At 40.1% G+C, this 22,841-nt stretch overlaps 1 protein-coding gene across 7 annotated transcripts in view; it reads right to left on the reverse strand.

The window, feature by feature from the left end:
* MYZAP (myocardial zonula adherens protein) overlaps window positions 1-22,841 on the reverse strand; it is a 58,286-nt gene that overhangs the window by 31,720 nt on the left and 3,725 nt on the right. For 2 of the 7 annotated variants that reach the window (XR_007906071.1, XM_051796355.1), the window contains exons 1-6: window positions 21,430-21,914; window positions 15,747-15,836; window positions 8,036-8,194; window positions 5,753-5,845; window positions 3,174-3,287; window positions 2,166-2,318 (exon numbers count right to left, since the gene is read on the reverse strand). Coding sequence is in view for 6 of the 7 variants with exons in the window: in XM_051796355.1 (XP_051652315.1) it covers window positions 2,166-2,318; window positions 3,174-3,287; window positions 5,753-5,845; window positions 8,036-8,194; window positions 15,747-15,836; window positions 21,430-21,771 (951 nt within the window). In the remaining variant the exon portion in view is untranslated. The other 5 variants (XM_051796351.1, XM_051796350.1, XM_051796349.1 and 2 more) reach the window with 4 other exon arrangements.

Consider the following 22,841-nt stretch of genomic DNA (forward strand, 5'->3'; position numbering starts at 1 on the left):
CTGAAAACACTGACTGAAACACACCCTCGGTGATTAAACACCAGACAGGATACTCACAGCTTAAGCCCATCTACTGGATAAACCTAAGCAAAGTAAAATAACTAGTCTAGAACTTAGATCTCTTCCTAGAGATGCTATGAAACAGCCAATGTTACAGTGAAATCCTGTGGGTGCTACAAAAGTGACAGGAAGAAGAGGAATATAGTGTCATCTGGGAAGAGAATCAAGTGTTCCCTGCTGATCACTACACTTTCCACAGCTACAAAATACATAATTCTGATGATTGGGTTGGTTCCTTTTTTTTCCATTTCAAGGACTGAAAGATTTTTTAAACCCTTGTGTTGATCTTGCATGGCAGAAACAAGCTTGTGTACCACCCTGTGCAAAAACAACACTGCATTTCATCCTTTTGAAAAGGGACTGAGCTCTGAAGGACTCCTCTGGTACTGCAATAGCCCCCTTTGTCATCTCACCTAGACCAAGCCTGGGGAACTTTATGTGAGGGAGTGGAGTTATATTAATATTCCACATTTCAGGAAGCCTGAAAGAATTGTATCATTCAGAAAAAGCCAATAATTAAAACCCAGGTTCCTTAAGATACATTGAACTGGAATATGATCTCTGTCCCTGTCTCTCCATCTTTCCTTGTCTATAGCTTAAGCAATGAGGAAAGTAAAAACAAGCATAAAAAGGCAGATGTATCAGGGCATCTGTTATAATACTCATGAGCAACATCTCCAATCTCAGTTATTATGGTTATATGAATAAACTGAACCTACTTAATAAGCCTCATAGGTGTGTTCTTCTATCCAGAATGTAATCATGGTGTACAGTAGCTACTGCTTTTCAACTGTTAACCTCCCAGATTCCACACATCCTCTTACATCCACCCCTAGAATTTAAATCCCAGATGTCTTGGCACCTTTGATACATGATTTTATATTTAACTGTCAAAGACAGTAATGAGGTATTTTATTCACTAATTTTGTACTAAAACTGCAAGTTTGAGGGCAAAATTTAGACTTTTTGTATATTGTATTCAGCAGACCTTGACATGCTTGAAGATAAACAAATCCTTACACATTCAGTAGAGCTGAGACTTAAGCTGTGTTTCTCAGTCCTCAGAACCAGACATACCTTTCCCTGACTTGTTGATGCATGTCCTTAAGATTATAGTGAAGTCCAAATTTCTGTTTTAAAATCTTAATTGCATCACCTTTGCTTCTTTTATTTGGTTTTTTCCCCCTCTATTTATTTCCTGCTGACAACAGCAAGTACAAAATAGCCTGACTTTTACAGCCTGTAAAGCTCACCTATGAAAGGAAACTAGAACATGAACTGCAATTTGAAATGCACTTATGTTAATGTTTTCTTGTTTAGCCATTCATCATTAAGCATGAATGCAAGTCACTAGACAGTCAAAAGAAGCATTTTCTCTGACAAAATGAAACATGAATAAAGCAGCAGTCACCTTAATTTCACAAATTTGTCCAAAAAAAAATCACAAATTTTTCAAAATTTAAAAATTCTGATACAGTACTATATCCAAATTAGTCTATTTTGAGCAATTTTAAGAGCAACAAAGGTTTGTAGAAGAAGGTGTGAGGGTTTTGTTGGGGTTTTTTTGGGTTTTTTTTCTGGGCTTATTTTTTTGAGATTAAAGGAATACATTTGGCAGATAAGGGGAGAACACGGTCAAGCTTTCTGGCATATAAAACCTTACAATTTGTGTTTTATTCCCTTGCATTTCTCTGAAAGAAATAGCTTAATTCTCTTTTCAAGATACTTACAGTACTGCTGACCACATGCTCATAAGACTTAACAAATTACCTGTGGTGCAATGCCAAGTAAACTCAACATCAAAGAAATTCATATAGCACTGTGTAGAGTTATAATACTCCTTCAGTCAATAGAAAAAGATGCTAATAACCATTTAATGGTTTGAATTTTCATCTGCCAACATCCCTGTTACGGAAAGTGTGACTGTCATCAGCTGGAATTCTTTGTTATTAAAGCAGTATCGATTCACAGAAATATGTGAGCTCTAGGGAATGATGAGGGCATGAAGAATGAAGAACCCTTTACAAATAAGGCTAAGGAATTATTTTAACATATTCCTAATGCCCTTACTGTGCAATATTTTTAGGGGAGTTTATATACCACACCTTTAACTTCAGTAACTGATTTTCAATTTGTGCTGTTTCCAGTTGCTTTTGCTTCTCTCTCAGCTTTTCCATAGATTGCTCGTGTGTATGTTTTAAATTCCTTATTTGTTCCCTTATGTCAGTGTTCTCCAATGTAACATCCACTAGAGTTTTCTAGAAGAAAGAGGCAAACCACATATTAAAAATCAGAAATAATTCGATGAACTAACACAGTCAAGAGATTATGAAACAGGCAGGATATTTAAAGAGCTTCCTGATGTACTACTAATGCAGTGTGAACAGTTTTGCAACTTTTAACATTTAAAATTATGGCTTTTGTTGTTGTTGTTAGAAGGTATTTCCATGAGAAATGTGCTCAGTGACATCAAGTCCTGGAACATTATTTAAAAAAAAAAAAAGGAAAGGAGCATGGATACATTTCAGTATGAATAATCTTCCCTTCTTCTCTCCAAGGGCCATGTGACACATATAAAAGGCACTAGACTGAAAAAAACTGTGACAATCAAGAAAGTAGGAACATTAGGTTGTTCAGCTCAGTTACATGGGAATTTGAAAGTCTTTAAAAAAGAAAATTCATTCCCACTTTGTCCCTCCCCCTACATTTTACAGGTATGTAAAGTCTCACAAGTGTTTAGCATTCAAACATGCCACTCCCATTTCTCTTAACAACTGAAGGCAGGAACAAGTCAGGAGATGGATCATTTTGCACTATACAGAACAGATCCCATTTTCAGCTCAGATAATTTGTAGAGACACAACTAGTGGCATTAGTCTGCTGCATATCAGTATCTCTTTATTGTACACTATTTTTTAACGGGTTTTTTAAACATAGATGTTGGAACTTTTTTTTCTTAGTTTCCTAAAGAAGTTGCTTTAGATACCAAAGACAGTACTTTATGGTCTGGTTTAGTGTTAGAATCTATACCTGCCACCCATTGTTGTAGGTATGCTTTTAACCCCAGGTTAGCAAAGGCAGTTGTCAGCTGGGACACAGCTGGTAAGATGTACCTGCAAGTCTATTGATGCTGATGTCAAGGAGCTGTTCATTTCGCTAAAGCTATCTAAGGCTGCCGCCTGCACTCGCACATGAGTCTCTAAGGATTCCTGATGAGCATTTGTCACCTGAGCAGGAAAAAACAAACAAACAAAAAAACAAAACAAAACCAAAAAAGTTTTATACAGAATAATTATCAAGTTTACCTATTCTTTCAAAGGGAGCTACAGAAGAGAAAGACCCCAACGCTCATTTTCACAGTACTAGGATGCTTAGAGTGTACAGGCCTCCAAGGATATTCTTGCACCTCATAAACAAACAAACAAAACTTGCTAACAGAACAAAACAATGCTAACAGAAATAAGGCACAAGTATCTCTGTTTACTGCCAGTCTGCAGTCACTGCAGAAGCTGTTCTTTTTGAAAGGACAAGAGGACACTTGGCAGCTCTCTATTCAGAGGGCTTGTGTACATGGAGCCAGCAGATTGTAAAAAGTCACAGAGTGAGAATCAGAAGAATGCAAGAAATAAGGAAATCTAGAAAGGTTTGGGTGAACTGTAGAAAAGCCTTAATTAAGAAGGAACTGACCAATCAAGTACATAAAGAAGCAACATCAAGAAGACTTAAGGATGAAACAATACGAAGCAAGGAGGAGAAGTCAGAGTGCTTTGTTGTGTGAAAATTAGTAATTTTCTGTTATGTACATAAACCCATGCTTAAAAACTGAAGGGGGAAAAAAGGCACAAAATTACTTCATTCAAGAAGAGACCAAAACCCAAACAGTGTAAATAATCACAAACAATCCAATAATAAAGAGGGAAAGAGTGTTTAATGGAGGCCAACCCAACTCACATTCTTAGCTGGATCAGATTTGTTTCTTGATAAAAACATAAGAACACTAGGGACTGATATGGAGGACAAGGAGTGTTCAGTAACCAAGCCATACATAGATTAGGTCAGCATAGGGAGCAGAAGCCAAGTAATTGCTGTTAACCTTATATAAATGTGTGCTCATGTAAAGACAAACAAACAAAAGCAGAAATGCTTTGGATGGATTAAGAAAGTTACAAGATAAGACCTTGGGGTGAAGAAGCCTAGGGCAGGATATTGGAAGTACAAATTTCAAACAAACTTTATGAAAAAAAAGTATTCCTGAAAATTGATAGGAACAAAAGCACAGTGATTGAAAGCTGAAGCAAAGAGTATAGGAAGGATTTTAGACAGGGTCCCCAAATAGGCAAAAGGTGACAGGCAGGTAAAAAACAAAATCAAACACCCATAACCAACCAAACAAAAAGTTTATTTTATCGGGTAGAACAACACTTGTGGTTCCTTTCAGGAAGTTTAGTGTATTAAAAAAGGGGAGGGTTGTCTCATAATGTGCCATTTATGTCACGAGTGCCTCATAAACTGCTAATTTGCTGCAGAACTAGATATTCTGTCAGAGCTGGTCAGAAACCCTTAATTAAGAAAGAATTTCTGACTCAAGCAGGATTTCTACTGGTCTGACAGAAGATCTGGAAGTGCAGGATATCACCAGTGCTATTCAGTAAAGATCAGCAGCAAAGACAACAAAACTGCACCTGAATCAGCATTTACCTGCATGCACACTGGGTGGGAGAGTCCTGTCAGCAGCATTACAACTATTTAACACAGTTTACAGAAATTGAGTTTTCTTTCCCTCTTCCTCTCAAATCAGGGTGATTTTCTTTTTTTTTTGGGGGGGGGATTGTTTTGTTTTGTTTTGTTTTTTTGAGACTAGTTGCCACAGAATAGAACTACCTGTTTACAGCAAGGTCTGATTTTTATCACTAATACAGCATGCAGGGATCTGACAGCCTCCAAATCAGGATGGCAGAAGGGCACAAATCAGCGTCCCAATCCCTTGAAATCAGAATACCTTTAATTCCCAAAGCTTCATCTGAATGAGGGCTGTCCAAACCAAGGTTGAATATAAATCCAAAGCAAGTTTTCAGGGAGATTTTTTGGACCAAGGAACTCAGCAGTTTAAAATGAAGGATACTTGTACAGACTGCAACAGCTTTTATTGCTAAAGCAGTGTGTCAGAAGAAAGAGAGGTCATCAAATGACCACTGAAATGTTCAATTAAGAACAAAAAGGTAAGTAATTTTTTAGAACTGTCAAGCACTTTTATATTAAAGAATACTGCTACTGCTTTTACCACAGTGTCTGAAAAACAGAGACAGTAAAACAGAGCAAAGTGTGTTGAAATGACACCAAGTCACCCATTACTCCTAACTATTAACATTATTTAGTTAATTCCCCAGCAGCTTCCTGGTACATACATCTCCACTAATTATGAATACACAAAGACAATGGTATCAAGGCCATTCTTTTACTTCCAAGAATTTCCAGGCAATTAGTAATTCCATATGCAAAAGTATCCCTGTCCTGCTTTACCTTCCTGGATGGAAAGATAAAGAAAGAAAGGAAACTACAGATGTCACATAAACCAATGAACTGGAGTGAATTGGAAAATCAGTTCTGTTCTGCTAAAGCAAAAGAAAAGTTTCTAGATAACACTAGGGCAGTTATTCCCATATGCTTTCCCTACAGGTGAGTGGATACTTACTTTCAGTTCATTTGTAAGCTGCTGTATTTTTCGTTTCATTTCATCATATTCACCATACATTTTTTTTCTTACTTTTTCCAGAGTTGCTCTCACCTGTTGTCAGAAAAATCAAATGCTTTATGAAACTTATAGATGATACTGTTTATACTAGGACATGAATTTTTTCTATGTTCTTCATTATTACTTTCCATAATTTCCATTATTAATCTACTTCTGCATAACAACAATTTACTCTTAAGAACAAGAAAAAAACTTAAGTCTCAAGACTTGCCTATGTAGGGATGATACAAATACCTGTCTCTATGAGTAATTCTAAACTTCTCTGTAGACACTTAAACATTTGTTTACTAAATGAATTAAAACTAATTTGAGCATATATAGTTTTATTTCCGAAAAAAAGCATCCACACATAGATTTAATACACCTTCATACTTTTGAAAGTGGTTACTTCTCCGAGTATCTTTTGAAGATAAACCCTTCTAATTTCAGACTTTTATTTACCAATGCAATTTCAAATCTGAAGAACAGAGAACTCAGTTTGATTTTAAGAACTGTGGATGCAAATTATTCCTTGTCTTAAAAAAAAAAAAGGAAAAAAAGACAAAACCAAACAAAAATAAAAAAACCAACTGGCTTCCAGCTCCAGTTTACATGCCATTGCAATCTTGTTTGCCTGCAGTCTACATTGCAGCTACATAATTCAAACTCTTTTTTTCCTTTTTCCCCTTCACCCCTATCAAATGGTGAGACTGACTGCAGATACTCTAAGGCACCAAGTTTACCTAAGCTTACCTGCACAGGCTTGGGCTGTGGGAAAAACTCGAGTAGAGCCTTATACAAGAGGGGATGTTTCCAGGAGCCCTGCAGAGAGCACACCCACTCCCTCCCACAAAGAGGGGCACTGGCCACCAAACCCATGTGCTCAGATCCAGAGGAGACCATCAGCAGCTCTGACATGGCCCATCAGTTTGGTTCTGTTTAAGACAAGCTCAGGACTCTTACTTTTAAGACTCTGCTTTTAAAGGCAGAACTTATCTGGCAGGCCAAAGTTCACAAATTAGCACAGCTGAACTCAACTTCCAGAAGATGGGAGAGCAAGAGCCAGTATGTGTCTTCCTATGTCTTTCCCACTTTTTCCTGGAAGAATCAGTACCCTGAATGCACAAACAAGACATGCAGTTCACCTGATGTGTCGTGTCCCTCCCTGCCGTGAGCCGGCCGGGAACAGAAAAGGGCAGGGAGATGGTCCCAGTCTAAGCAATCTAGCCCAGGTACCAGGAATAGTGGAGTTTGGGGAGCTGGCCCTGCTGCATGACAATTCACCTGTTCCTTGACACCACCCCAACAGGGCAGAGAAACTACTCAGGCAGGAAAACAGCACCAGGGCAGTTTGTGTGCTTTGCCAGCACTGCAGTAGTGACATACCCTGACATGCCCTAAGCTGGAGAGTGCTGAACACTGGGAGGGGAGCTCACAAACTGTGAGTAATAAGGGAAAGAAGCAAGTGCTGATAGTTACAGAGACCAGGCAGATGTTAAGACCATACATAATTACAGTCTCTTACACTGCTGGTTTGGCTCAGTGTTCCTCCCTTTATATCAACTGCATTTGGACTTGTGAATCAGTGTAACCTGATAACCACTGACCAATGGCTCCATGGGTGGTGAGAGTGGATGGAAAAAGAAGGTCAAATTATTTGCCCTGGGGTAATCAGGGTGTTACTGCCAAAGCCTGAGAGCCAAGGACTGATGGGCTGAGTTTCAGGCACAGAAAAATTTCAAGCAGCATCAGAAATACATTTTTTGTCTTTCAGGAGAGCTTCTGCCAATTATGATAAATGTGCATGCACAGAGAAAGTAGTACAAAGACATCATTATTAGGCTGACTATTTTAAGGTTGCTCCAAAATATACCCCAGTGATTTTACTACATCACCTAATTTAGAAGCCTTTTCACACCTGGGGGGCTTGGGGATGGTGAAGCAAAGGAAGAGAGGAGAGAGAGTTTGTCCTTCCAGGTGTCTGCTTACACAGTTTTTCCTGTCAGCAAGAATTTTCAAGCACCACTTGGCAGGGAGGCCTCGAGTCTGGACTGCACAGTTCCCAAGTATATATATAGCATATTTTTTTCTCAATTCAAATGCTAACAAGGTAAGCCTTTAGCTTCTGAGGAGGTTCCCAATTCAAATTCAGGTGTTGGGCTGGACAGCAGTCATCACTCACAGCTCTACATGGATATATGGAAAGGATATTTGACAAATGTTGAAGCTGAAACTGTAACTCACTTCTTTAATGTAATTCATCTCTTCTTTCAGCTGGTCAGCTGACCAGCCATAAACCACCATTTCTCTCTTATGGTTGTTGTCAGTTCGGTGCACAACACCATAGACCATCCCATGAGAGAGCTTCCCTGGAGACATCCCATTTGGTACATGGTAGAGCTCCTGAAAGTGGGGGAAAAAAAAAGAAAAAAGGGAGATAATTTTAAAATCAGACTAGAATAAAAAAAAAACAAAACAGCAACATAGGGCCAGGAGAGACAGCCAACTATAGTGATGACCAATTTATAATTGATAGAGAATATAGAGATGTCTTTGACACCAAACAGAGGCTGAAAGCTCAGTGTCTTATATCCACCTGCAGCTGCATCCTAGAACATCTCCAGCCCTTACCCTGACAGATGAGAGGACAGCAACTGCAGTCTAAAGCAGCAGCACTTTCAGTTTTAGCAGCCAAACACAGCTATATGTGGCAATATAAGAATAAATGCTTCTTGGGTAAGGGGAAAATGAACATGAAAATTTACTTGCATTAAGAAAAATGGGTAAAGACAGACATTTGTTTTATATTGTGTCCCTCCTGCATGGCACTGGCAGATTTTCAAAATTGTAAATCCTACACATTTTCCTTTATCATATAATTAATAGCTTAATCATGTTGCTGAAGCTTGGGGGGGGGGGGTGCAGGGCTGGGAGGGGAACAATCACAGAGCAGACACCTAATAAACAACATTTCAGGCGAAAAGCAACAAAACTGTAAGCCATCATTTAAAAAAAAGCCTTAAAACCACTTAATGATAAAACATTGGGCAGCCAGCCATACCTATACATGATATAACTTTGCATGCAAAGCTCCATAGCTTCATAATCAGCCATTTCATAACTGTGTATTATTGGGGGTTTTTCTTGTTTTGTTCTCTGGATGTGCACAAACAAAACCTCCACACCTGATATTTTGAGAATAGAGAAATACAGGAACTAGATGGGACATGCCTCAAAACTTTTCTGTGTTTGTTTGCTTCCAGGGTTGTACGGTTTCTTTCATATCTTCATTGCAGCTCCTCCCCTGCATCTGGATAATGGGATTACACACAAGTTTCCATCTTCCTGATAACAGAATGAATAATCACTCTGATTGTTTAGAGGTTACCAAGGCACCAGACACTAAATTCATAAATCCATACCCTTTGCCTATGATCATTCATTTTTAATGAGGTGAACAGCTGAATACCAGCAATACCAAGACCCTTTGTGCCTCTGAAACACTAGCAGAATTGTCTAAAGTGCTGTTTGCAGAATTCTGTATGAAAAACTATTACCAAATTCCTTATTTTTAGAATATTACGGACACATTCCTAAGGAATCACTCATGGCACTTACTATGTATTTCACAGATGAACAGACTTAAATTTACATCATATTGGGCAGCACATGCAGGATTAAGAATGCACAAAGGCAAACTGCTTACATGGCTCTTGTAACAATGCTAAACTTGCCCATAATCTGTATTGGGCACAAGCCTCCTAAGGTGCTTTTGTTACTTCTCTTTCAGAAGATTAAAATAATCTCCATCATCTGTTGACTGTTACAGTTCTCCCAAAACACAGGATATTGTTTTTACCCTCTCCTTATTCCTCCTTCGTATCACAATCCTCAGACAAGCACTTGTTAAAATTTCAGTACAGTTCTTGCTTGATTTAAAGCTGTGTGAACCAACAACTACACAAATAACTTCTCTCATATTTCTTTAGCCACTTTCATTGCTGTTCTATTCCAGCTTTGTTTATTTTCTACTCCCCCTTTTCTCTGTTTGGTAACTCTTAATTTCCACTCAGTGACCACTTGTTTCAGGGTTCTGTACAAACAGACAAAGAAGGGCTGACCTGTTGCAGCCCCCTCTTAGAGGACAGGTTACAATCAGAAAGCTCTGCTCAATGCAGGGTTGAGAGTTGGATGGATTCCTAGGCTTGTTGACTTTCTTAATACACCTTTGCCTCTAAAGGAGGCCTTGCTGAATAGCTCAGTTCTCAAATTTCTCCACAGATCTGTGTCACTAAGTATGTATTGAGTACACTTTCTGCCAGTTTGCCTCCTCTCTTAAGCCACTTCCACCCACCTTTGTCTATTTTTCTCCCTTCACTGTTTTCTCCTTTTCTGCCTTGTCTTCTGTTTTTCCTCTATCACATCCTCTCTCTCCCATGTTTCCTCTTTCATAAATCCTGGATTTTCCACATCCCCAAGGAATACAGAACAGTTTTTTACAGCCGAACACTTTTCATTGTTTTCCTCTATGTCCCACACATACCCACATATTTTTCCAAGAGGGTCCTCAATGGCCTCCACTACAGTGAGACACCTCAGTGAGGATAACAGCATAAGTAAATATATGCAAGTAAATACTGTAAAGTTAAGCAGAAAAGTGCTTGAAGAAGGTTTCATTAGATTAGTCAACCATCCCTTGTTTAAGGTCAAAATATCAGTCAAATCCCTTCTGATGTGAGCTGCTGATCTGAAAAAGCAGATTAAGCTTAAGCAATTTGTGAATATTTCTTTGTGCCTGCAGTCAGTTCTGTGACAGCCCAAGGTAACAGCAAGATGCACATGCATCCTGTATCAGCTTCCAGGAACACGCTTTGTCTGTGTTGCAGCAACAGACATGTTGTACTTGGTATGGTCACACAGACTGTGCTCAAGAAATGTAGCCATTGTTTACTTAACTAATAAATATTTAATACAGAAGCCTACACCCCAAGGTTGCAAAAGCCTTGATAATTGCCATGCATCCTGTTTATGTGTCTGTCCTAGGACGTAGCACATGTTAGCATGAAACAGGTGAAGCAAAGACATTATAAAACCAAACCCTAAATATGAGTTGTTAGCTGCTTTTTCTATGGCCCGTGGTTTTATTTGCATCACAAATAACATTGAGGAATGATGTCCTTCCCAATTTGTCTCCATCAGTCTTTTTAATTAAAGTCAGACAGCCCCATACTTCTCCATGCCCCAAAATTGAAAGCAAAAGTATAGAAGATATTTTGAGGAAAAAAGGACGTCTAATGTAATGCTTAACACAATTCTGGGTTTAGCATTCATATGGCCTTCAGATTTTCCTGACTCATGATCTTCTGTTTACCTACACATCTAAAAACTTTGAACAAGAACTGTATCAGTTAAGTGAGGTTTTATCTTTTCCTTAACAGCCACATTCCAGACGTTTCTGAAATATCCAGTTATCTTTTACTTGTTCAGTAGTTATACAAGGAACAAGAATATTCAGGTTGTTACTTATGTTACATATTTTCTGTTCAGTAAAATGACACATTTATAACATTGAGGTCACCAAGAACAGTTACTGTGCTCTGACAAAAGGTAGCTCTGTTGTGTTTTTTCATATTCCTCTACAGCCCATTAAAATCTTGTTAGATTTATGGATGTTTTATATAAAAATAGTATTAAAATGGAGAAAATATGCCATGACATAAGACATGACTGTTCTTAAATTCATGATGCTAAACAAGAAGCATTGCTTAACACATTCCAACTTTTAAGCTCCTTGGGTGTAGAATTTAGGTATCCATCTCAAAACACAGAAGTGAGAGGCATTAAAAAGAGTCATATCTCATCCATGTAATCTGTACACAGAACACCAATGATGTTTATGCATTAGGAAAATAAGATACAACAAATGCAGCAGTAACCTCAGAAGTCAAGGGAATTCTTTCTGTGCTTTTCATGTAGGGCTAGTTTTAAGGAAGGTGTCGCTTAATTAGTACACATCAAAAATCAGGCAATCAGTGCTGGAGAGACTGAGGAACAGTAACATCAGCCACCTGTAGCACATGAGCCACATTTGCTAGGGCACAAGTTCTGCTCTGCAGATAGGAGTGGGCTGGCAGCAGAGAAAACAGGCACTGTCCTAGATTCAATGTGCACAACAGCCCCTGCTCACTGCGCTCGTATTCGTGATCCAGGCCTGACACGAGTTTCTGCTTGATTCTCACCATGACATACAGGAGCAAATCCCTCTTCTGGCTTCTTCACAGCCTACTTTTTGTGCTGGGGAAAATTCAAGCATTTGAGGATGTACACAGCCAAAGTACCAAGTAGAGTTTAAGACTAAACGCCGCTCAGACTCAGGTAAAAGCCACAAAGACAGTAAAGTGACACAAATTTCTGGTGTATCACCTCATTTTCATTCTCTTGTCCAAGTGTCCAAATGAAAAAAGTCTGTCTACATGTATCTCCATATTCTGCCCTCAAAAGCTTAGCTGCAGCTTCCAATGACACTTCCAAATTTAGCCATGACAGTGAAGAAAGAGACTGATGGATAAAAATAAGCCCAATCCCAAACAGGGACAATACAATTGTCTGGTAGCCCTTTATTATGCAAGACAAGAGGCTTCAGGACATGCAGATTTTGCATACAATCTGCCAAACACAATATGCCTTTGTACTTCATGGTGAAGTAAACAGCCTCACACTGCTGTCATCCATTGTCTATCATGAACAAAAGTAATGGAACAAAATCAGAATAGTCTGTGATCCTCTCTACCTAAAGTGCTGACAACTCAGAGATATCCAGCACTAGGCTTTTAGCCTGTAACCAACCAACCAGCCTCTACCTGTCAGTTAAGTTCTCATATCCTTCTTTCAACGTATCAAAGCCTAAATATAAATTCAAAAATTCAACCTGACACACTGGAGCACAAGCTCACTCTCAGCTTCTGAGATCAGTCTCTAACTGCACCACCTGCCAGCCTTTCACAGAAGACAGGGAGAGGCCACCCTAGTACAGTATTGCCTACAGCAATTTTGTTGCAAAAAACTACCCAGATCCATCACTTTTATCTCTTGCACCAGATCATTTTTATTTCGTGCATGTACAGCAACAAAAAAGTCAATCCAGAAACTTACTGCACTGATACAGAATGAATGAAGTACAGCACACATTTTCCATGAAGCTTGGACTACAGTGAAAAAGGCCAAGCCAACAGCTACCAACTGACACTGGATCACTTCTGATCTGCAAAACAAGTCACTGGAAGGATCAGCACTAGCAAGAGCTGCTGTGCAGCTCATGAGCTGATTCTGCAACTGAAACATCTCTTAGTGGTCCTGAGCCCGAGAAAGATGGAGCAAAGTAACAAACAGCCAGTGAGTCATCACTGTGTCACCCCAGGGCAGCTCAAAATCACCTCCTTCTAATGAAAGATTTGAAAGAGGAGAGATTACAACCAAATGTCACGCCACGGTGTATTTATAGTTTCCTGGCATTCCCTCGGACACTAAGAGGCCTTTGCTCTCCCCCCTCACCAGCAGAGACAGGGAATAGTCTGTCTCTCCCCAGCACTTGTCCTGCCCAAACAGGATAAGTGTCCTGCCCTGCTCTGACTGCATGACTCGTTTGAGCACTCTAGCAAAAACTGTACAATCCCACAGATTACCCCTGCAGTTCATTTCTGTAAGTCACACAGCATATAAAGACAGCACAGAACTCTAGATTCCAACAAGGAATCTGATGCTAAAACTTTATTCTTACTGAAGCTGGATTTTTTACCTTAAATTGTCAAGTGCAAAGCAGAAAATGGAGCAGTTCCCTAATTTCTATTATCCTTATTTCCAAAAAGGGGGCACAATTCTCATAGGACGGTGTGTGGATTACCTAAATTTGTTAAATTTGTTCTTCTCCAAGTGCTTTAAGTGATTTCATTAACATGAAGTCAGCTGAACATTGGTGATCAGCAGAGATATCTGATCACTGCTTTTAGGAGACTTTTTTAATTAAATTGGAGTAAAAGCATCACAGCATGACTAGGTCATGAGGCATGTGTGCACTGTAAGTTATTGTATAACTAATTCAAATAGATAATGCAATAGGTTACATAGACAATAAAAATCTGCATGTAATATATTACTGCCTGGCTTTAGAGACATAAGGAAAGATCAGTTCACAATCAGTGATTTTTCTGGAGCTGCTTCCATACACTGCAATCTGTGGGGTGATTTTGTTAATTACACAGAAACTATAAAACACAAATAGATGGCACAATTGCTCTGGGGAATTTTAATTGCTATGAGTTTGACTGATTAAATCCCATCTAGCTGTGAAGACTTTATGTATGCTTTCTAAAAATCTTTAAATTGTCTCAAAGCACTGAACTTCAGAAAACTGCTCAGAACATACAGCATTTAAAACACACTGTTTTTTTTGGTCTCAGCTAAAAAGCTTCCATCTCTTAAAAATCACTGAGCAGTATCCTGAGCCAAATAATGTATTTATTATCTTTCATATCCTTGCCTTAACATTCTCTGATATAAAGCCCACTTGCTTTTACTTGTATTATGTGGGAAATAACAGCTCTCATTAAATATAAGGTCCCACAGAGAAAAAAAATTGGTCACGTAAGAAAATTGTCACTACAAATTGTCCAAGCCCTAATAATTCAGACTTCTTTCTTATTATTACACTACTCAGCTCCATAAAATGAGTAAGCCATGAGTCAATATCTGCCCTCCTCAAAAACAAACTCCTCTCAGGGCAATGAGCCCATAAGATTAGGCCAGTCTGAGGGTTGCTGCAATCAGATACAAGCTGGCAAAAGACTGACAGAGAAGCTGCTTAAGTGCCACAACTAAACCCATCTGTAAAAAATGAATTATTACTATTTAATACTGGCCCGAAGTTAGTTTGCATTAAGGCCCATTTAATCTATTCTGTAAGTAGCATTTCTAGAGCTTGAAGGATCAATTACTCTGCCAGAGCACTGCATGAAAACCTGAGTGTATACACTATTCGAGCACAAGAAATATCTGGTAAGGAATCCTTATCTTGATCATTTTACTTTGCATTTATTTTATTGCTTTGGAATGTTTGTCTTTCTGAGTAATTTTACAGTTATTTTTGCCTCTAAGTATCACTAAGAAATTATTTCAAGTAAGTCCTATTGTTGTTTTGCTTCCTATTGTCATTTTACTATTCAGACATTGGGTCCGGCAAACCTCACCAACTTCTCCTTTGATTTTGGTTTATCAAAGTATAAATGTGGTGAAGTTGTAGAGCCTGTCCAGCTTCCCTTTTTAGACTATCCTTAAGACAAGTTAAACATCATCTCTTACTCTGAAATAGCTCTTAAAGAACAAGTTCTGCACCAAAGCAGATTTAAGATTTTTTTGTGTGCACATACTCATTTCTACAAAAAACTTGCCATTCTGAACCCTTCTAAGCACATGACCTTCAAATCACTTTCACTTCAGAACAATCTTAAATTCTTTATTTTGTATTTCTTATTTGCACATCACCCTTTACCAAAATTAGCTGACACAGCAAAACATCCAGGTCCCTGGCCCAGCAGCTCCCATACACAGTAATGCCCAAACCTTGCACACTGCTAAGCCTACATGAAACATGAAATCCCCTTCAGCAGAGGATCAAGATCCTGTTTGATGCAAGACCCAGCTCCTGATAACAGTTTCCTGCTCTTGGATATATAAATATCAAATAATCAAGTTTTAAAGGTACCTCAGTCACAAATCACCTCCAAACCCTTTGTTCTTCCTCCACACCCTCTGCTGTTCCTCCACTGTCCTTCTTGCAGTTTTACAATCCCTAACTCCAAGGCTCAGGCTCAAAGCTCACAGCAACTAATATCAGCAGCTATGGAGGGCTTATATTTACTCCTAGTTTATACAGAATTTAACTTTGATTCTTAAAACTTACGCTTTTCTTTCTTTCACTTTCCTTCACTCCCTGCTCAGGCTGTGAGACTTCATCAGGTGGCACCGTCAAGCGTAACCTACAGACGTTCATCTGAAAGAAAAACAAGATTTAGGCATTATAAAAAATTATTTTCATAATTCTCTTTACAGAATGAACTGTACTAACGTTCAAGTTTGAATCTACTATTTTCTACCTTCTACCACATATCTGCCAAAAGATTATTTTTTAAAGGTTAGAGGGGTTTTTAGATGGCAAAAAATAATTCAAGGGCATCCCCATAATTACATACCTGAATAGCAAAAATCCATTTCAATCAACAACTTGTTCTTATGTACTCATAAATGACATTGAGAACTGAGAGAACAGAACAATGAACATAATTTTCTACTTTCTGAGTTTTGTTTGCTGATTGGCCAAACTTTTAATCTTCAAAAGAGATTATTTAGAAACAGAGTGTATTTTAGAGTGAATGCTTCTTTTCTGTTCAGTATCTGGCCAAATATTTGAGGCAAGGGATACCTCAGTGCTGCAACTCCACTGAATGTGAATAGGAATATTATTGAAATCTGTTACATACAAATTATTTATAAAAACTAAGCTTCAAAACACTTCAGAAAAAATTTAAGCAGTGTTGTTTCCCAACTGATTTTAGAAAAGCCACTAGGGACGATATCTTTCTGATCCCACCTGCAGTTTGCCTTGCTTTGGACTGAGACATCTTTGGTGTAAGGATATTTTCAAATCAGTGCATTTCATACAAGAAATTTTGTTAAAACTTTCAGTCTCAGTCCTGTTCATGAGACATTTTCATGGAAAACAACTGTAAGTCCTAAAGAGAGCACAGCAAATGCTGAAATAAGAATTTTGGCAGTCCAGATTCAAAGCTGCACAATACCTTCCTGTGAAATCCCAGCTGTCTGTTGACAACAAAGAGAGCACTTAAAGCTCTTCCTGTGAAGGTCTGAAGTATCCCTTTCATGATTACCGTGGGCCATCACCACTGCTCTTCTACAGCCCAGCATCTCGTGGGGTCTAGAGCTCTCCAGTTTTTCCTGACTTCCTACCTTCAGTCATGCTCAATGTGTGTCTTTCTCTGAAATACCCCTTCCCATTGCACTTGTCCAAGCTCACAGCTCACAAGTCATTACAGCACTTCCTTTGGCCTTGAAAATGGCAATAAAGTTCAGACCTTCTTCAACTTTTCAAACGGGCTTTAACTTTTTCTTCTTCCCAAGCAAAAGCAATTGGAAGAACTATCTGCAAATATCTGCAGCAACTTCACTGTTTTTAATTCCTTTCTTTAAATCTGTTGAGAGGACAAATCAACAGCATTTCGACTACTGGTATGTTGTCAACTGTATTTAAAATATGTTATGTATTGCCTTCCACCTTCCTCTCAGTTTGGTCTTCCAGGTCTGCAAGGCCTTCTGCCATTAAGGAATGACAATGTCCTGACATGCAGATAAAGTTCTTATAAAATATGTGAGATGTGTGAAGAAGGAATAAAAAGTCTCTAAGAAGATCAAGGTGAAATATAACCTACTCTTTGGACACATCTGTGAAGGCAACTTTTTGTGCATTGTTAATTTAGCATTCATGCATATGCTAGCAAATCTAGAACAAGAAGCCACGAAGTCACATAACTCCCCCAAAACTTAGCATAAGAGCAGGTTATGCATTCATATTTGATAAAGAATTCTGAAACAATGAAATGCATTTAAAAATGATCAATCTTGCACACTGGCTTTTGACACAGATTGACTGCTCTGTTTGTTCTAAGAACACCAGACTCACCCCATATACTACAGAAGCTGATGGTGCTTCCCACTTACAAGTCAGTTATCAAGATATATTGATAATAAACTCCTCATCTTCAAAACTCTTGGATTCATAATGTAATCGGTATCACCTTTTCTCACCTATTTAATTTCCATTTCCCCTGCCCTTTCTTCCCATTAGCTTAGTAAGGCTCTTTCCTCTTAAAACATCCCCGTTTACAACGTGAAGGGAAACAGAGACTGGCATTCCTCCATGTAGGCAAACAAAGACCAGAGTCATAAATAGGAAACAGAACTGAATCTCTGCTGTGCAGGAAGTGACAGAAGAGGCCAACTTTTCCTTACAGTGACTTCAAATGAAGGAAAACTGCACAAAAAGAAATGAATGGATTGCTAGGATAAAACATTAAAAAACCCTCGGATAAATAGAAATAGATAATGACTGGCAATTCAGAGTTAGGAGAAATTGAGTTGTGTATGACTCTCTGAAGCTGGCAAATAGCTTGCATACTAATCAGTACAGGGCTAATTATAGGCAACATAGATTCAGAGTGCAGTGATTGTAAATAAGTAATTACCCCTGTACCTGTCTACCGGTCATGACTGACTGTCACATCACAGAGCTACCATGAAGGAAATCACAGAATGGCAGTCAAATCATAACAAATAGATTGGAATACAAATTTACAACAGTAATTTGTTGAGACTAAAACCACTGTACAATAAAAGGGTTGCTATCATTTAAACTGCTTTTTCTTGCCCTTTTCACACTGCCTTATCCATTACCCCCAAATCATTTCCCCCACCCCAGCTGGCAGTCAGCTGAGGATTTCAGCCTTGAAGTGATGCCCAGTAAGGCTTGTACAGCAGTGGCAAGTTACCACCCAGTTCCTTGCTGGGACAAACCTACACAGGCTGTACTTTTGCTATTGTTTATAACAATAGGACTTCCTCAGCATCCCTGGGGAAACAGCAGCAAACATATAAAGCAGCCATCCACTTCTGCTCCTCGTAGGCCCCAGATGATGCATTCTATTTCAGAACAGAACCACAGACCAATCTGCTAAAATTCAGAAACACTACAGATGTTGGAAGGGAAAAACAACCACTTTTTCCTCTAACCCCCAGAAGCAGTCACAAATACTGTACATATACTGTTCTTGCTGTGCAGTGCTTTCTGAAGAATCAACACACTGTACCATTTGTCAGCAAGTTTACTGGAGCAAATGAATGAGGCCCACATGGAAATCACAGTGAGCCCTCCTCCAACAGCAAACACTGCTGCAGTGATGCCTTAAAATGGAAATGAGAGCGTGACAGGAAGTGCCTCGACTCAGTGCCAAACAATGGCAGGATAATGTGCATGAGGATGAAGAAGTAGTTTCCAGAAACCAATTGGGTAATGCAGGGATGGGGAGGAGAATGAGAACTACTCCAATGGGGAAAAAGTTGTGATTCAATTTCCTTCAACTGCTTACTAAGAACAAGTGAGAAAAAACAGGGACAGACGTGGCTTCCACCCTCCCTTTATGTCACTGACATTGTCACTTTGTGAGCATAACTTCCAAAAAGAAATACCGGGTAGAAGAAGAACCAGGTATATTTCTAATAATCTTTCAGTTTTTTGTTTAATTTGCAGCATCTGCAGCTTGGGTAAGTCACCAATATAAGCTTAATGGTACCAACATTTTATGTTTGCTCTTGGCTTTTTGACACCAACAACCCATGAGTGGTGTTTCCAAAGCTCATCTGGCATCACTTGTGAAACAAATAAGTAGAGAGAAAAACAAAGACTGACAGGTTCAGCCCAACACAACACCAGACAGCAAAAGTTTGCTGAGTGCAGTGAAAATTAACAGGTCAAGACATGCTTTTTTACCAGATTTCTAAGAGGCTACTGGGACAGCATGGATGAGAGCTACTGCAGTATGGCAGTTGGGAAAAAAACCCAATCTAGGTTAGTTTAAAATGTTGAGAATTCATGGCCCAGATCCACAATCTACATTTATGTTTACCATCCTACTCAAATCACTAGGGTGCAACTTAAAACAAATACAGATGACAGATTCTGTTTGAGTAATGTTCTTCAGCCTCTTCTTCCCCCTTTCTAAAAAACAAAGCACCCAGAAAGGCATTAATCATAGTTAACTATGGACTGAAATAATTACAGAGCTAACATTAAAATAATGAGCAATGTTGTTACAGAATAACCAAAATTACTAGTACAGCAATAGAAAAATACAGGCTGCTGTACTACCAACCAGTCTTAGAGTAAGACTTTTACAGGAGCCCCACAGAAAAGATGTGGTTCAATACTGATCCAGCTTCAAACCAACTTTAGAGTTAAACATCACCAGAATTTAATATTGTTGATATTGTCTGATAATAAAACTGCACAGGGAAAACACCCTTGTCAAGTAAATATCCACTACCCTACCAGCTCAACGCACAAAAATCACTCCCGTTGCCTAAAGCCCAGTGTCAGCTTCAGACTTTTGAAGGTGAAAGCAGAAGAACAGTGGATGTTTAATTTCAGTCAGTCCTAAAAAGCAAAGAAGAAAGTACTTTCTTTGCTCATTTATCTGTTGATTAGCCTGCTCCATTTATGAAAGCTCTGCTATGAGATTCCACACACAATTAAAGGGTACTTTTCCTGTGACCACAAACACACAGGAATGTGACACACATCTTTCATTTATTCAGCAGTTATTCTAACTGTCTTCCTCCCCTCTTCTTACAACTCATGGTAAGGGAGTCATATTTCACTAAAAAAAAGGGACAACAGCTTCCCAGTGGGCTGTATTTGCAAATTAAATTTTTACTAGTTTCCTTAAGAGAATATATCAAATACAGTTCATCTTACATCATGCCCAGTAAATCTATCAAGAGGGTGAAAATATGAAAATTATCACCTAAACACAAGTTCCCTTACTTTAACTTCTTTAAGAAATAGTAAAATAGGAAAACTCAATGAGAATACGGAAGACACACAGGAAACATAACTATGACTAAAGTCATCTTAATTTTTCCACATACATGAGCAACTTCAATTTTTATGAAGACCAGCAATCTTTTGCTGTGGAAGAGCCTGACCTTCTTGCTATCATGTAAAACAGAGCACCACAATGTTCTTCATTGTTTCAGTTAGGAACTCATAATTTTGAAGCATCAAAACAATCACTGCATAAATCAAGAAGCTTCACGATCACATGGGTGTACTTCTTTGTAAGGACAAGATTATCACTTATTTTGATTTATTTCTTCACATGTGGAGTGAGCACTCACAATGATAGCAGTGTGGTTACAGCAGCAAGAAAAGGGCTATTTAAAGCTGGGTGGCTGTAGAGACATTCCTGTCATACCTGCATGAGTTTTAACAACTTTTTAGAAGCACTTCCTAACAGATTAATACATCGTTATTATTTAATGCATCTATGAAAATTAAAAAAATACATCAATAAATCATATTTCTGTATCTGAGAAACCGATTATCCAATCAAATTACTATTGCCATCTAAATCGTTGTGGCGAGCTTCCTCACAACAGGCAGAGCCTGGGCAGGCAAGTTCCGAGTTTCAGATATACAGATGCATTTCAAAGATGCAGGCAGAAAGTCTCCAACACAAGTACACCTTCCCGAACAGCCAGGGACTAGCACTACAGAAGCCTTGCGGGACACCCCAGAAGCTCATCATTTCCCCGCACCTACATCGAACGCACAGAAAGATGCTCTCGCACAGCGCAAAATAAGAGAGGAGAAGGAAAAGAAAAAAAAAAAAAAGGAAGAAGGAAAGAAAGAAAGGAAAGGCGCTCCGCAGGTAAGTACAAAGGGGGTGTCGAACCGCCGCTCCCCCGCGACACCTCCCGCGGGCCCTCCCCGCCGCCCCCCCGCCTGCCCCGCGCACCTTCCGCCGGGCGCGGCCGCCGTCCCCGGGCTGTCCCCGGGGGGTGGTGGCGGTGACCGTGAGGCCGGAGCTGTAGCGCAGCATCCCCGCGGGCCGGCGCGCACCGACTGCGGCTCCCGGGCCGCCGCCGCTCCGCCCCGCGCACTTGGCCGCGGGCGGCCGCAGGGGCCGGGCGGGGGCGGGCCGGGCAGCGGGGCCGGGGCTCTCCCCTCCGCCCAACCTGCGCCCCCGCGGTGCCGCCCGGGCCACCCGAGTGCCCGCTTTCCTCGCCTGGGGTGGAACTGGGCAAAGTGGCCGTGGGACGCTGAGGTCCCGGTGCGGGGTGGCATTGCCTCTGCTCATGACTGGGTGTTGGGGCGCAGCGTGGGGAGAGGGGCTGTGAGAGGAGATCCGCCTGGGTCCGTCTGTCACTCGGCCACCTCCCGGGACTGGAAAATGGGGGGTAGGGCTCGAGGGAGTCACTGGGGGCCACTCCGTCCCATTCTCCTGTACCCACCTCTGAGCACTCTAACCAGAGAGTGATATGTGAAAGCTGGACACTGTCCTCCTCCCTTTCTTCCCACAGCAGCAATCCGTGGGTGCCCAGGGCTGTCAGTTGTTATCCATGCTCCAGGAACGGGTACCAGACTGATCCAAAAGCACGCAGACCCCAGACAGCCGCGGGTTGACAGGCACAGAGCCGGTGCAGCTCAGTGCATGAGTGACAGCATCAGCCTTGGTGCCAAAGGTCCAACAAGGTGAGTCGGGTCTGCTGGAGCTGCCTGGCCCCGAGCCAGGTTGCAGGTGTGGACTTCAGCATTTCAGATGCTCAGCTCTTCCGGATCTGGGCTGAGGGAACGCCACAACCCTACCCCGCTGACACGGGCCTAGGCACACACATCTTCACCCACAGCCTGGGCTGTCATGAGCAGTGCATTCCTCAGTAATCAAGGGAGTCATACTCAAAGGAGATGCTTTTGTTTGAAGGAAATGGCAGAACAAATACCTTAAAGAGCATTTTTTAAATAATTTATCTCCCGTCTCCATGTAATTAAATTAAGGCCACGAGAAAACACAGTTATGGCTGTGCAGTGTCTGTGCCCGATAAGATGTAAAGGACCAGAGTGTTGAAGAGAGGAAAGTAATTTGCACTGGAAAAATGTAAACTGCACCAAAATCTGAGTGCCTCACCCTCTCTGTGTGCAATGCCTCTGTCCGCTTCTGCCCCCAGTTGTCTGTCTCCAGGACAAGATTCTGAGCTATCAACATGACAGGGATCTGAGGAAGAGAGGCAGAAATCATTGCCCAACCCAGAGGAATGAATGAAGGTTCTGCATTTAGTATTCAGCATTTTTTGTTGTTTTCCTAGCTACTATTCTCTTCTACCCCAGAGGAAGGTAATATAGCCCAAGGCAAATGAGTTAGAACAACCA

Source organism: Manacus candei, unplaced genomic scaffold (assembly GCF_025592945.1).
Source record: "Manacus candei isolate 608988 ecotype Guabito, Panama unplaced genomic scaffold, ASM2559294v1 h1tg000046l, whole genome shotgun sequence".
NCBI classification, from domain to species: Eukaryota; Metazoa; Chordata; class Aves; order Passeriformes; family Pipridae; genus Manacus; species Manacus candei.